This window comes from Leptinotarsa decemlineata, unplaced genomic scaffold (genome assembly GCF_025532065.1).
Source record: "Leptinotarsa decemlineata unplaced genomic scaffold, Ldec_3_MD MMD2_tig00026330_RagTag_RagTag, whole genome shotgun sequence".
Lineage (NCBI taxonomy): Eukaryota > Metazoa > Arthropoda > Insecta > Coleoptera > Chrysomelidae > Leptinotarsa > Leptinotarsa decemlineata.
Genome location: NW_027412690.1, coordinates 2,861,499 through 2,876,411, shown reverse-complemented (window position 1 = coordinate 2,876,411; position 14,913 = coordinate 2,861,499). Strand labels below are relative to the sequence as shown.

At 33.8% G+C, this 14,913-nt stretch overlaps 1 protein-coding gene across 2 annotated transcripts in view; it reads left to right on the top strand.

The window, feature by feature from the left end:
* LOC111506207 (angiotensin-converting enzyme) overlaps positions 1–14,913 on the top strand; it is an 84,432-nt gene that overhangs the window by 68,205 nt on the left and 1,314 nt on the right. For both annotated transcript variants that reach the window (XM_074182999.1, XM_074182998.1), the window contains exons 4-11: positions 567–899; positions 2,153–2,250; positions 5,375–5,544; positions 10,228–10,352; positions 10,455–10,579; positions 11,573–11,790; positions 11,907–12,047; positions 14,576–14,751. In XM_074182999.1, the coding sequence (XP_074039100.1) occupies positions 567–899; positions 2,153–2,250; positions 5,375–5,544; positions 10,228–10,352; positions 10,455–10,579; positions 11,573–11,790; positions 11,907–12,047; positions 14,576–14,751 (1,386 nt within the window). The remainder of the gene's footprint in view (positions 1–566; positions 900–2,152; positions 2,251–5,374; positions 5,545–10,227; positions 10,353–10,454; positions 10,580–11,572; positions 11,791–11,906; positions 12,048–14,575; positions 14,752–14,913) is intronic.

Here is a 14,913-nt window from a genome sequence, read left to right as displayed (position 1 = left end):
GAGGCCGTGGACATTTGAGTTTGGAGTGTTTATATGACAGAATGGTACCGGATGGAGCCTGTTAAGTCGTCAGGAGTTTGGATCCACTACTCTGCATGGTCCGCGACCATGAGAGAGCAGGAATTGTAACATTTCTCTTCAGGACACGTGACCGAGCAGCTGGTGAATACGGTTTAGTTTTCGACACTGAACGAGGTGATCACAACTCTGTCACCGAGTTGGAACCCGTTCTGCAAAAGGCCCATATAAAAGCCGCAGAAATCACTTCACTCCTGCGGCAACACAGATAAGCCAATGGATGGGGTCTTTTTTAACAACTTCGCAAAGCGCCTGACCTTTGCTTTCCTCAGGTTGAGTGGACTGAAATCGTGAACTGAGGTGTTCATCACGCCCTGCCAGGATGGTATTTTTAATATTTTTGCCTACCGCAGTCGCGTGATGGGTATAGAGGTTTCTGACACGAAATACAGAGCCCACCTCGGGGCGCCTGATGCCCTAGTGCACTTGCTGCACTCCTATTCAGGTAACTATAATGTAACTATAATTCATTATCTTCTCATTTCCAGATATGACCAACATATTGACCAATTCAAGAGACCCCCAGGAGCTCAGCCACGTTTGGGTGCAGTGGCGAAACAACGTCGGCCCAAAATGTAAAAACCTTTACGTCGAGTATGTTAATCTATCCAATGAAGCTGCTAAATTGAACAATTTCACAAATAATGCTGAATATTGGCTCCACGATTACGAAGATCCTGATTTCAAGCAGCAAATTCAAAACCTGTGGGAGCAGCTGCGCCCACTGTATCTGCAGATCCATGCCTACGTTAGGTACAAGCTCAGACAGAAGTATGGAGATATTGTAACTGAGAAGGGGCCCATTCCGGTGCATTTATTGGGTATATATTTTTGCATATCAATTGAATATATATCTACTTCTTATGACTATAAAAAGCAAAATTAGAAGCATTCCTATCACAAGAAATATTATATTTTGCAAATGAGCAGAACATAAAAATTATACAAATAATGTGAACATTGAGAATATATCAAAATGGTGAATATTTTTCTCCAGATAGCGGATTCCATTTCCAACTTCAGGAAAACATCTGGCAGCATTACTTCAACAATATCATCAAAACATTTTTTAAATTCAAACACAATATTAGCTGACAGAAACCAAAATTCACGGTAGAATTTTAGAACTAAGTATTACGATGGATTTTTCAAATATAGTTCATTTGGAAGATGGAATAACAGTGCTCAAAAATGTCAAATCATTATCATCAGATGAAATTCCAAAGAGAAATCTCAATAACGAAAATTATATTATGAAGAACATTAGTGCCTATTCTTATTATTATTGGTTTAACTCATACACATTTTTCCAGCTTCACTTGAATGTACAGCTCTATGTAAAATGATTTGCTACATTTGATTCATTAGACAACCATTTTCTTATGGGCTATGCTTGAAGACTGGCAGTAAACAAATCTAAAGAAATGAACTTTAAACATTTAAGCCAGTCTCGATATACCTATACAGTAGATTCAATGAACTGATGCCTATCAGAAAACAACTACTCCACTGGCTAATACCACGAAGGGCGTTGGATTATATCCGACAGGCGTCATTGGAGGAATCTTCACAGAAAATTTCCTGCATATGCAATTGGCAATACAACTGAAAGAGTCGACCTTCAATTTTGGAACGGGCACACTTGTAGACCGGTTTCGGGCTCATTAGCCACTCGACAATGCAAGATAGTGACCATCATCGACCTAAAGTCAATGATATTCTATAATTGAAAATCGGAATTCTTTCAAAGTATTTCATTCCTCTTCTTAAGTTGGAGCGAACAATAAAATGTCACTCCATCTAGTGGACGAGGTACTAACCAACTGCATATTCTAAATTTGCCCGATTACTTTGAATAAGGAAGAAAAACTTTCTTATTATACAGTGAGCTATGCTTGAAGACTGGCAGTAAACAAATCTAAAGAAATGCATTTTTAACGTTCAAGCCACACTCATTTGAAAAGTAAACCTTTACAAGGCTCCTGAAAGAATGTTCAATATGGAATTTTCTTTTTATTCTAGTCATGCCTATCGGTAACTGTCTTGAACAACTTGGTGATTATTTTTTTTGTAGGTAACATGTGGGGTCAGAGTTGGTCCAATATAGCGGATTTCACCTTGCCTTATGCCGGTGTAGAAGACGAAGATCTCACTGAAGAACTAGTCAAACAAGTGAGTATCAAATTTACTTCATGCTATGTAAGTTCATACTTCAGCTGTCTTTGTATAGAGACGATAACAAGTTACGGAAAAGAAGCAGTATTTTTGTACTGGCGTGGGAAAATTATTTTCAATATCTATCCATTTTACAACAGAGATTTCAATTCAACCTATTACAAAAAAAAACTAATCAATACAGTTTATTGTATGATTTTCACTATAACTATAACCTAACCTAACCTAACCTAACCTAACCTAACCTAACCTAACCTAACCTAACCTAACCTAACCTAACCTAACCTAACCTAATCGTATTAGGAATCACACGTTAAAAGGTAAGACCTCGTTAGTCCTTAGCTCGCACAAGTTTCTCAACTTCTGAGAGTTGTCGTTCATATGGGGGCGGCAGCTGATTAACGTAAAAACAGATTTTAAAACAGACAAATTCACTATAGTGAAAGTCATACAATAAACTGTATTGATTAGTTTTTTAATATGGATTTTCATCAAGTATCGGTCAGTTCTATTCAATCAACCTATCAATGTTGAATATTTTCATGTGATTAGATTATATTAGATAGCACTTTATTTCCTGAAGGCATTCACCCTATTACAGGAAATGTACAAAGGTGTCGATAAAAAATATATGCAAAACAGGGTGATTACTTGAAAAAAAATAGCTACAGTTAAAAGACAATTGATAGAAATAGAAGATATCACAAGAAGGAAAAAATAAAAGAGATCACAGTTGAAAGGTAGTAAGAATACTGTTACGTTTTTTCCCGTGGGTTCACCAATAATTGACTACACTGAATAATCAAACTTAACTTTATTTCACTTCAAATACAACAAACACTTCAACTAAAACTTCAACTATTATTTTAATGTCTAGCGCCTCACTAGATCACTTCGCGTACCGCACTGTAACGTCCACTTGACTGTCCCGATATCCTCGTGGCTATTATGTCATCAAGGTAGACCAAGCATGTTTTTCAGGTAAGTCCTCTTAACACCAACTCCATCAAGCGTTCAAGTTTCCTTTCGACTCCTCCAAACTCCTCTTCAAATTTCATTTCTACTCCTTCCAGCTTCTCATCGACTACTTTTTCCAATCCCTACTTTTTTTCTGAAACACTTTTCTAAATTTTTCCTGAATAAATTTCTGTACCTCTCCTTCATTTACTTGGGATGATTTTAAGTCTTCCAATAGATGAAGATATATCTGATTGTCTTTTTCCTGTTTTTCCTGAATATTTACTGCAAGTCTCTGCCTTTTTCCTGTTTTTCTTGAATATTCACCAGCAAGTCTCTGTCTTTTTCCTGTTTTTCCTGAATACTCAGTAGTAATTCACTATCTTCATTCCTGCGTAACTTTTCTTCCTACCTCCGTCGTTCATCAATTTCATTTCGGCGTTTTCGGTCTTCCAGGCCCACTTGCAAAGCCTCGAACATTTTCTTAAGCTCTTCCATCTCGTCGTAATCGACACTCCATCTTTTCACCATGAAACAGAAAATTTTCAGTCAATTATTCCACTTCCGACACCAAATGTTACGTTTTTCCCCGTGGGTTCACCAATAATTGACTACGCTGAAAAATCAAATTTAACTTTATTTCACTTTATATACAACAAACACTTCAACTGAAACTTCAACTAATATTTTAATGTCTTTTGCCTTACTAGATCACTTCGCCTACCGCACTGTAACGTCCACTTGCCTGTCCTTATATCCTCGAATGTTGTCGAAATTTCTCCGAAGTTTTTTGGGAAAGAAAGTTTTTGGCTTTCTACTACTCCATCTGATACAAAAAAAATGGATGAGAGAATCTTCCAAAGAAAGGAAGGATTAATCAATTTGAAAATAAATAACTCTATACATGGATGTGTAGATCATGCAAAGAAGTAACTTTCAGACACAAACTGAAAGAAAGTTCCTTCTGAAACAGCTACTTTCATATAAACATTGAATTACACGAAAGAAAAAATTCTTTCGAAACAAATACTTCTATATGAACACTGAATTATACAGAAGATACTTTTCTCTATTCAGTTTGTATATCGAACATTCGTGGAGGAATAAGAATCAGATATCATTCACATGAGTTCTACTTTGAATGAATGGTAATAAATTGTACTCACATGGAACACTGTCACCCTAACTGGTATACACGTGTTTCGCCTTAAGACACTTGCCCTAAGGCTCTTCAGTACCAAATTGGATAACATTATAGAAAATACACACACTTCATTCATGAATTACGAAGTTCTATCGAAGTCGGTAACATTATTCTCACTGTTTCTCGATTGGCGGGGAATCATCGTGCACTCGCGCGCTCTTAGCCACGTCACACCTGGTTTATGGCTACCAGAGGCGGCCGGCGTTATTTTCTGTCGGGCTAATTTACAACAATACATTTTAAAATATAACTTAGAGAAATATCATTAATATCGCACATATCACAGACTGAATTGTAGTTGTTACAAATTAGTGACACTGGTGCTTTGGAATTGTTATTTGTTCTGCGAAAATCACAGTAAAATGTCGTTTGATATTTGGAATTCAGGCGTGGGGTGTGAAAGTTGATCATTTGTAAAAGGGGGGCACACGAGATCTCATTATTTAGCAGTTTGTGAAGAAAGAATATTGTAACAAAAAGTCGTCGTGTATTCAGTGATATTACGTTGAATTGATTCAGAAGGATAGAATAGTCCCTTCCCCTCTGAGGATATGTTCCTGTGACCTTGAAAGACAGATATTTTGAATGTTTTTTTGAACATTATCAATATGATGTATGTGACAATTGTAAATTGGATACCATATTGACACGACATATTCTAGTTTAGACCTCAAATAGGCTTTAAATAGTGTTTTAATCATATTAATATTCTTGATCTCGCTTCACTCTTCATAATAAAGCCCAATATTCGATTTGCTGATGAAATTGCCTGATCTATTTGAGAAGTGAAAGTGAATTTATAATCGAAACTGATCGAAAGTGAATTTATGATAATAACGTGATAAACCAATCATAGGATATAGATGTTGATTGTTCTTACATTTAAGTATCCGTTTCGATATTTATTATCTAGGAAGATGCAATAAAGATAATGTATCACCACTTTTTTTTCAATTTTAGAATTATACCGTAACAAAAATATTTAAAACAGCTGAGGAATTTTTCAAGTCCATTAACCTCACTGAGATGCCACAAACTTTTTGGGATAATTCGATATTGGTCAAACCAAAGGACAGAGAAATAGTGTGCCATGCATCTGCCTGGGACTTCTATGACCAGAAAGATTTCAGGTAATTATTACCAAATCAAATACTTTTTTTACAGGCATATAACCTTCCACAATTTGAAAAATTAACACAGCTAAATCAATAGGGCTGAAGTGTAATAAAGGGCAAACTGAAAAGTTCACCCCGAAAAGTTACTGCTCAATAATGAGTGATTTTTTGATGGTATCTTTTTGGCAACACTGTTTTTGACAGATCACGCGTGAATCGTGTCTTGTGTCATTGTCAAACTTGATCGGTTTGGTCTATAATTCAACCAAGAATCGACTTACGAATAAACACAGTTTCGTCGGCCTACTGAGGAAACTATTCGGAAGCTTGTGAATAGATTTCGAACCCAGTTTACATTATTGGACATTAAACCACCAACACGCATACGTAGAGTGAGGACCGAAGAAAATATTGCGGCTGTATCCGCCAGTGTTCGTGATGACCGTGAAATGTCGATTCGCCGCCGTTCGCAGCAATTGGGCCTCTGTCACTCCACTACGTGGAAAATTTTGCGGAAGGATTTAGGTGTAAAACCTTATAAGATACAGCTGGTGCAAGAATTGAAGCCACACGACCTCCCACAACGTCTAACATTTGTTGAATGTGCGCTGGCAAAGTTGGAGAAAGATCCACATTTTTATCGAAAAATTGTGTTCGGCGACGAAGCTCATTTCTGGTTGAATGGATACGTTAACAAGCAAAATTGCCGCATCTGGAGTGAAGACCAACCACAAGCAGTGCAAGAGCTACCGATGCATACCGAAAAAGTCACTGTTTGGTGTGGATTGTGGGTCGGTGGCATCATCGGGCCGTACTTCTTCAAAGACGACAGTGGCCGGAACGTTAATGTGAATGGCGAGCGCTACCGTGTGATGATTGACGACTTTTTGTTGGCCAAAATGGAAGAATTCGACATGCCTGACATGTAGTTTCAACAAGACAATGCCATATGCCACACGAAACAATGGTCCAATTGAAAGCCGCCTTCGGTGAACAGTTTATTTCACGTTTGTGGCCTGTCAATTGGCCGCCTAGATCGTGTGATTTAACGCCTTCGGTTTATTTTTTGTGAGGTCATGTTAAGGCTCATGTCTACAGGGATAAACCAACAACCGCTGACGCTCTGGAAGGCTATATTGAAGCATTTATATGTGAAATACCAGTTGATGTGTTAGAGAGAGTGTGGCAAAATTGGACCTTGCGCATGGGTCATCTGAAGCGGAGCCGCGGACAACATTAGTATGAAATCATCTTCAAACATTGAATTATATTGATTGTTCTATCGATTCCAATAAAGATTTCATCAATTTGCTCTCACACGGAGACTGGGTGAGAAAATTATTCAATCCTGGCGATCCTGATCAGGATAATGAGATAAACTTTTTAAATTATTGTATTGTCACCGATTCTTCATAAGTGTACAAAGTTTAAAATAAATCTGTCCCTTTAAAGTTATACCTAATTTATACTTATCTCTATTTAGTGGTCGACATTTCGGAAAACATGTTTTTCCTGTTTCAAAACCTCAAATTCAATTTGAAACTTTCGCCTGAAATTGTGAGTAGCTCTGATTCTTCTGACTTACGTCAAAAAAAAATTAGACTTCAACAGATTGTTTATTTTTTAGATTGTGGTGTTGAATACACAAGAAACAGTAGAAAGTATTGATCATCCACAATAAAATGTCTTTCAAAACATACCAAATATAAGTTTTGATAATGATTTATTAACTGACTTTTTTTCACTTCCATTGATATTTCATTTACAAGAGTCTATTTCAAAACTTTGCTATTCGTTTATTAATTATTTAGTTTGTTTATTTTTGTTTAATAATTAATATATATATATATATATATATATATATATATATATATATATATATATATATATATATATATATATAGTGTTTCAATTATGTTAAAAAGCTCATACAGGTTTGGATGATAGTAAAAAAACAAAATATATAAAAATACATATTATTTCATTTTATTGAAGCATGACATCAGTGGTTTGTGTATAATTCATAACATTTTGTATTTGTTTTTATTTTTTTGAAAATTATAACTAGTAAAAATTTCATTTTGAAGAAAATAATTTCTTACAAAAAATGACTCGATTATTGCTAAATCTTTTATTATAGTTTAGATGTCAAAACATGGAATAGGTATATAAAATGCATTACAAGTAGATGCAGTATCGAGAAAAATTGTAAAAAGTAGTTTTAAGTAATTAGACATGTGTGGTGTCATTTTGTGAATACCTCGTTACAAAATGGTAGTTTTCCAGATGATCTAAAAACCAGTACAGCTAAGCCTATCGAAAAAGTTCCAAACACAAAAAATCTGATGAGTATCGGTCAATTAACACTTAACCTTGCGCTGTATCAAAAACTGTTGAAATATTTCAATAAAATAAACATACTGAGCTTAGATCCAGAGATGCATGCGAATCCGCACTTCAGCTTACAGTCATTGAATGGAAAGATGAATGGAAGAAGAAAATGAGTAAAGGCATGTAATGAGTTTGTCTCAACAGCAATAAGCGTAGATCACGGGGTGCTGCAGGATTTTAGGGCCATTGCTATTCTTAGTTTACATTAATGATATCAGCAAATGTAATGAATGTGATTATGAACATTATTTTGCTGATGATGCCCTAGTATCGGTTATTGATAAAGATATAGATAAAGCTTTTCAAAAAATGAATGAAGCATTGAATAATTTGAATTGAAAGGGTTAAATTTTTAGGATTGATTAATTTTCGGGAAAGAAAGTTTTTGACTTTCTACTACTACATCTGATACAAAAAAATGGATGAGAGAATCTTCCAAAGAAAGGAAGGAAGTAATCAATTTGAAAATAAGTAACTCTATACATGGATGTGTAGATCATGCAAAGAAGTAACTTTCAGACATAAACTGAAAGAAATTCCTCCTGAAACAGCTACTTTCATATAAACATTGAATTACACGAAAGAAAAAAAGTCTTTCGAAACAAATACTTCTATATGAACACTGAATTATACAGAAGATACTTTTCTCTATTCAGTTTGTATATCAAACATTCGTTGAGGAATAAGAATCAGATATCATTTACATGAGTTCTACTTTGAATGAATGGTAATAAATTGTACTCATATGGAACACTGTCACCCTAACTGGTATACACCGATGTTTCGCCTTAAGACACTTGCCCTAAGGCTCTTCAGTGCCAAATTGGATAACATAGAAAATACACACACTTCATTCATGAATTACGATTCTGAATGTCACGGAATAAGCTCGATCTGCTTATGTCATCGATGACATCGTAATGACATTCATTCACCTATTTGATTCAATCCCAGCCATGAGGAATCTTATTTGAATTGAAAGGGTTATATTTTTAGAAGTGATTAATTTTTGGGAAAGTTTTTGGCTTTCTACTACTCCATCTGATACAAAAAAAATGGATGAGAGGAAATAAGTAACTCTATACATGGATGTGTAGATCATGCAAAGAAGTAACTTTCAGACTCAAACTGAAAGAAAGTCCTTCCTTTCTTTGGAAGATTCTCTCATCCATTTTTTTGTATCATTGAATAATATTGCTACATATTCGAAAACTAATGAATTGAAGCTAAATGTCAACAAAACAAAGGCTATGATACTTACTACACCATTTAAATACAGATAATTAGATTTAAATCAGATTGAAATGAAAATAGTTGGACAAGCATCTATCAATGAATAACCATTACACTTACAAACAGAAAAAACTTTTGAAGAAATTATATTTTTTCACAAGAGTGTCCCAACACTTAACTATGCAATCACAGATAACTGCATATTACACCATTATACAACCACACTTCGAATATTGTCCCACTCTTCTATACACAGGTGGTTTGAATAAAATGAGAACACTACAAAAACTACAGAATCGCACCATGATGATTATTTTGAGATGTGACAGGAGTACCCATATATCTTTAATGTTAAATACTCAAAAAGTAGGCTTACATATTTAACGATAATCTATATTTACGAAATGTTGCATAACCTTCTACTTTCATATTTTCACAAATTTGTAATTTTTAATAATCAAATCCATCAGGATAATACTAGAATAAGAAATAATTTGTATGTAAATAATCAAACAAAAACGTTCAACACTAAAACATAAATTTTTGAAAGATTTTTCAAGTATAACAGTCTATCTAAAACTGTAAAGTCTTCTAACAGTCTTATTCTGTTCAAAAGAAATCTATTAGATCATTTAAGAGACCACTAAAATGATACCAAATTATTATGGATATCATTTTTTTTGTATTTTCACTTATCGTGGGTAAGACTACTTATTAACAAATATCAGTAGATCCTTTTTTCTATTATTGTGTTTATGTGTATATTTATATGCATATGTATATTATATATGTATATGTTTATATGTATATTAACAATATTAATATCCAACAATATCATTATTGTTGGATTTCAGGATAAAGCATTTGAATGAAGCATTTCATATAAATGATTTTCTGGTACGAATTCGCTGTGAGTTCCAGAAAACGTGATTTGAGAATTCATTCTTTACTCTATTATGGAATGTTTTCAAAGACCTTGAAAACTATGGTAGTCTGTGATCAAATATTCAATATCTTTATCATCAGTCTAATATATATTTTGGCCACCCTGGTGCTGATGAATTTTTTTTTCAGAATCAAACAATGTACAGAAATTACTGGTGAAGAGTTTATTGTGGCACATCATGAGATGGGGCATATCGAGTATTTCTTGCAATACAAAGACCAACCTGTGAAGTTCAGAGAGGGGGCAAATGACGGTAATTTTTTGGATTGGTTTCTGATATCCAATTAAAGTTGGTCCAGTTAACATTTTTCTGAGCATTATAGTATATTCGTTTTCATGTAACTTCTTCCAATAGGTTTTCATGAGGCAGTTGGTGATTTAATATCTCTTTCTGTGAGATCTACCAAACACTTGAGGAAAATCGGATTGATAAAATCTCAGAATGATGATCCAAAAATAGTTTTGAATAATTTATTCAAGGTAGGTGATTACATTGATGTTACTATGAATTATTTTCTAGATTCATGCGATTTATAAATTTTAGTTCAACAAAGGATTATTTTTCTGTGGACAGTATTTTCAGTTGAGTTGTAATCGAGTGTAGGTCGTAGCTTAACGTGATTGTAGGAGACACATATGTTTATTTTTGCTTACTATATTATTATAATTCCCAAAAATCAACTACAATTTATAATAGAGAACCATTTTCATTATGGAAATGAAACAATATATTGTTACGTTTTTCCCTGTGGGTTGTTTTATAATTTCATTATCTATATTTTGGAAGTGTTATCTTTTACACAGAATAATCAAACTTAACTTTTTTTCACTTTAAATACAACAAACACTTCAACTATTATTTGAATGTCTATTGTCTTACTAAATCACTTCGCGTACCGCACTGTAACGTCTTCTTGACTGTCTCGATATCCTCGTGGCTATCCTTTAAATATAATAATCAAATACTGTAGAAATTTCGTCGAAGTTCCGTTGAAATCGGTAACATTATTCTCGCTGCTTCTAGAGTGGCAGGGAATCATCGAACATTCGCGCGCTCTTAGCTACGTCACGTTTGGTTTATGATTACCAGTGGCGGTCGGCGTTATTTTCTTTCGGACATGATTTTCAACAATAACCTGAATAACGACTATTCGGTGAGGTGCAGATTCAAAGTATAGTAAATATTTTTTGAGATTACTTTTGAATGTAGATAATATTTCAAGTATTTAGATAACTTATTGTAATGAATTACTCCTGATTGATGGATTTATTTTTTTACAATAGGTAATTGTTTCAATTGTTTTTCTGAATGATTGCTTAAGGTTGCAAGTATCATTGCCGCGAAGGCAATCAGCAAATGATTAGTGTCCACTTTGACTATTGAGAATATTCAAAGAATTTATCTTGTGGAACACCATGGTGGTGAACTGAACATAACAACAAAATTCAAATTATAAATGGTTTCTATTTCAGATTGGGCTGGATAAAATAACATTCTTACCATTCGGATATTTAATGGATCTATGGCGATGGGACGTCTTTTCGGGTAAGACAACCCCGGAAAATTACAATTGCAAATGGTGGGAACTGCGGGAGAAGTATCAAGGGGTTGAACCGCCTTTAGACCGGTCCGAAGAAGATTTTGATCCTGCTGCTAAATATCACATTATTTCAGATGTTCCCTATCTCAGGTAAATACTGAATATCTAAAGCTGTTCACTATCACATTTCCTTAAAAGTATGATTCATTTTGAGTTTTTTTTCAGAATAAGAATCAACAGTAATACACTATTTCTTTTTTTCTTAGGTATTTCATAAGTTTTGTGATACAGTTCCAATTCCATCGTGCTCTTTGCGAGAAAGCTGGTCAATATGATCCAAACAACCCCAAAAAACCTCTTCATGAATGTGATATCTATGAAAACACTGAAGCTGGAAATGTTCTCAAGTGAGTATTTATCATCTGTTCAAACCACATCATTCACTATATTTTAGTCTCTCCTACAAATCACCGCAACTTTACTTCTCTGCAAACGATTTCAAGAAATGAAAGAAAAATAGTTCCATTTCGAAATTAGCGAAAAATATAGGAATGATCACTTTACATCAGCATTTTTTCAAATTCTATATTCTACATCTACATCTATATTATGCACATCAGTTCTAAAAGTAATTTTCTGGTGTAAGTAAGACGGCACTTACTAATAATTATTTTGTGAAACAAAGTTGCAGCATGTAACACTCTCCTGTCGTTCATATTTAACCTGCCGGTATCCTTCAGCATATGTGATATTCTTTCTCTTCTTCTAATACCAAAAATTAACCGTAGGCAGGAATTCTGAACTTTTTGTATCTTTTTCTTGAATTGGTTGGTTAAACATGGACCATACAAAACATCAGCATAATTGAATATAGATAAAACTAATGATTCGCACAAATTCGCCTTCACCTTCATGGGTAGGAAATTTCGGTGTCCATATATAATTTTGAGCGAATAATATGCACGCCTAATAAACTGATTAACCTGGCTTTCGAATTTCAAGTCCTTATCTAAAATGATGCCCAGGCTTTTGGCTTCTGGGACAACCCCAAGTACATGACCATTTACTACTACTTTCACAGATTTGCAAATATCATTTCTAAGGCCTTTTGGTCCGAAAACAATAACATTGGATTTACTACAATTTATATTTAAGCAGTGATCTGAAGCATTTTTCACAAATAATTTTAACTCAATATTGATTTCAGTACACGCATTATCTATCATTTCAGGTTGGAAGCTATAATACAACTTGGTATCTATCGTCTGCATACAAATGTATATTACAAAATTTTAAACATTTTGCAAGTTGAGATGTGTAGATAGCAAACAAAAGGGGTCCCAAAATAGAGCCCTGTGGCACTCCACATATCAGCTTTAAATATTGTGAGCTGTTTCCTTCTATGGTAACCTTTTGTTGACGATTGGTGAGATACGATCTGATTAGTGATATAGCATTTTTAGAGAGTCCTATATAGCCAAGAATTATTAACATTAAATCGAAGTTAATAGTATCGAACGCTCTACTAAAATCAAGAAGTACCATTACTGTATTATTTTTTTCGTCACGTGCTCTTATAATATCGTCCACTATATGCAACAAAGCAGTTGTACAACTATGTCCTTTACGAAATCCGGATTGAGTTATTGGAAGTATAGAGAAATTGTCAATGTGTTCTTTCAACTGAACTTCAATAGCTCTTTCAAGAACTTTTGACAAAGTTGGTAATAAACTAATGGCGCGTAGGTATTTGTATTCTGATGGATTATTTTTTTTTGGAACAACTTTCACGAATGCTTTCTGCCATACCGTGGGAAAAATATTACTTTTCAGACAAAAATTCACATAATATGTTACATATGGAATTATATGTGGACAGCACATTTTTATGAGTTTTATATTCAGTAAATCATATCCCATTGCATTTGTTTTTATATTAGAAATTGTTTCAAAAACGAGCATATCATGTACTTCTTGAAATTTGAAGTCAAAGTCTATCAATTTATTGTCAGTATAGAAAGAGGTGAGTTCGGGGGGTGGTTCATTAATAGGAATTGAGTTAACAAAAAAATCATTTAACTGCGAGGGATTTTTTAAATTCTCTGGAATGCTGTGAATTTATTTGGTATGAACTCATTAGATTTATTTGGACTAGAAAGCATAACATTAAGGAAAACTATTAGACATTGTTCATTTTTGGGTTCTGGAGATTAATTTTTACGATGGCATATTATAAAGATTTTTTAACTATTGAATTAATGATATTAAGAAATTGGCACTAGATAATAAGATTTCAGATATTATTAAACCTCGAATATCTCCAGCTGAACGATACTTTTCTTGGATAATTTCGTTATTCAGATGTTCTATTCAGTTGAGATTAAAACTGAACACTATTATTTGACGACATATAAAACCAATAATATGAGTTAGATTTGGTAATTGTGGTGGTTATTTCACCGATCATTAATCAATTACAAATCTGAAAATGTTCATTCACCCATTCTCTAACATGAACTAAGTAAGTTTATTTGACTACGAAGTACGTAGGTGGCCATTCTTGAGTTGAAAATTTTGAATATTTCTAACAAATACCGATATAAAAAGATATGGGAGTTTGAATCATACCAACAATTATTTTTTCAACTCAATTTCAGAATCAATTTATCCGTATAGAATTACGTTCTTACTTTCTATCTTACTTACTTACTTACTGTCTTTTTTTTTCCTAGCAAGATGTACTTTATATTTTGTATTTGAAAACGACTAATTTCCTGTTGATATTAAATTTATTTATTGTCACCAAGTTCCATGTTATACAAGTTTATATTTCTTGGGGTTCATTAATTGACAGCTTTGTCAATATTCCCTCTGCTTTCTACTAAAAATCGATTTGGATGCCTTTCTGTTTAATTGAAATACGTAATTTTTTTAGAAAAATGCTTGCTATGGGTTCATCTCGGCCATGGCCAGACGCGATGGAAGTTATTACCGGACAAAGAAAAATGGACGCCAGCGGCCTTCTAGAATATTTCAAGCCAATTCAGACGTGGTTAGAGGAGGAGAACAAGAAGAACGGAGCTTTCATTGGTTGGGAAAAATCCAAGAGAGGTGAGTTGTCACCTCATTTGAAAGGATAATCAATTCTAAATATATATACGAATGTGAAATTTCAGAACAGTGAATCGAACTATAGACATTGAAACATATTACTTTTGGCTAATTTTATATGTTTTGTCATACATTACTTACATAAATGAAACACAATCTATT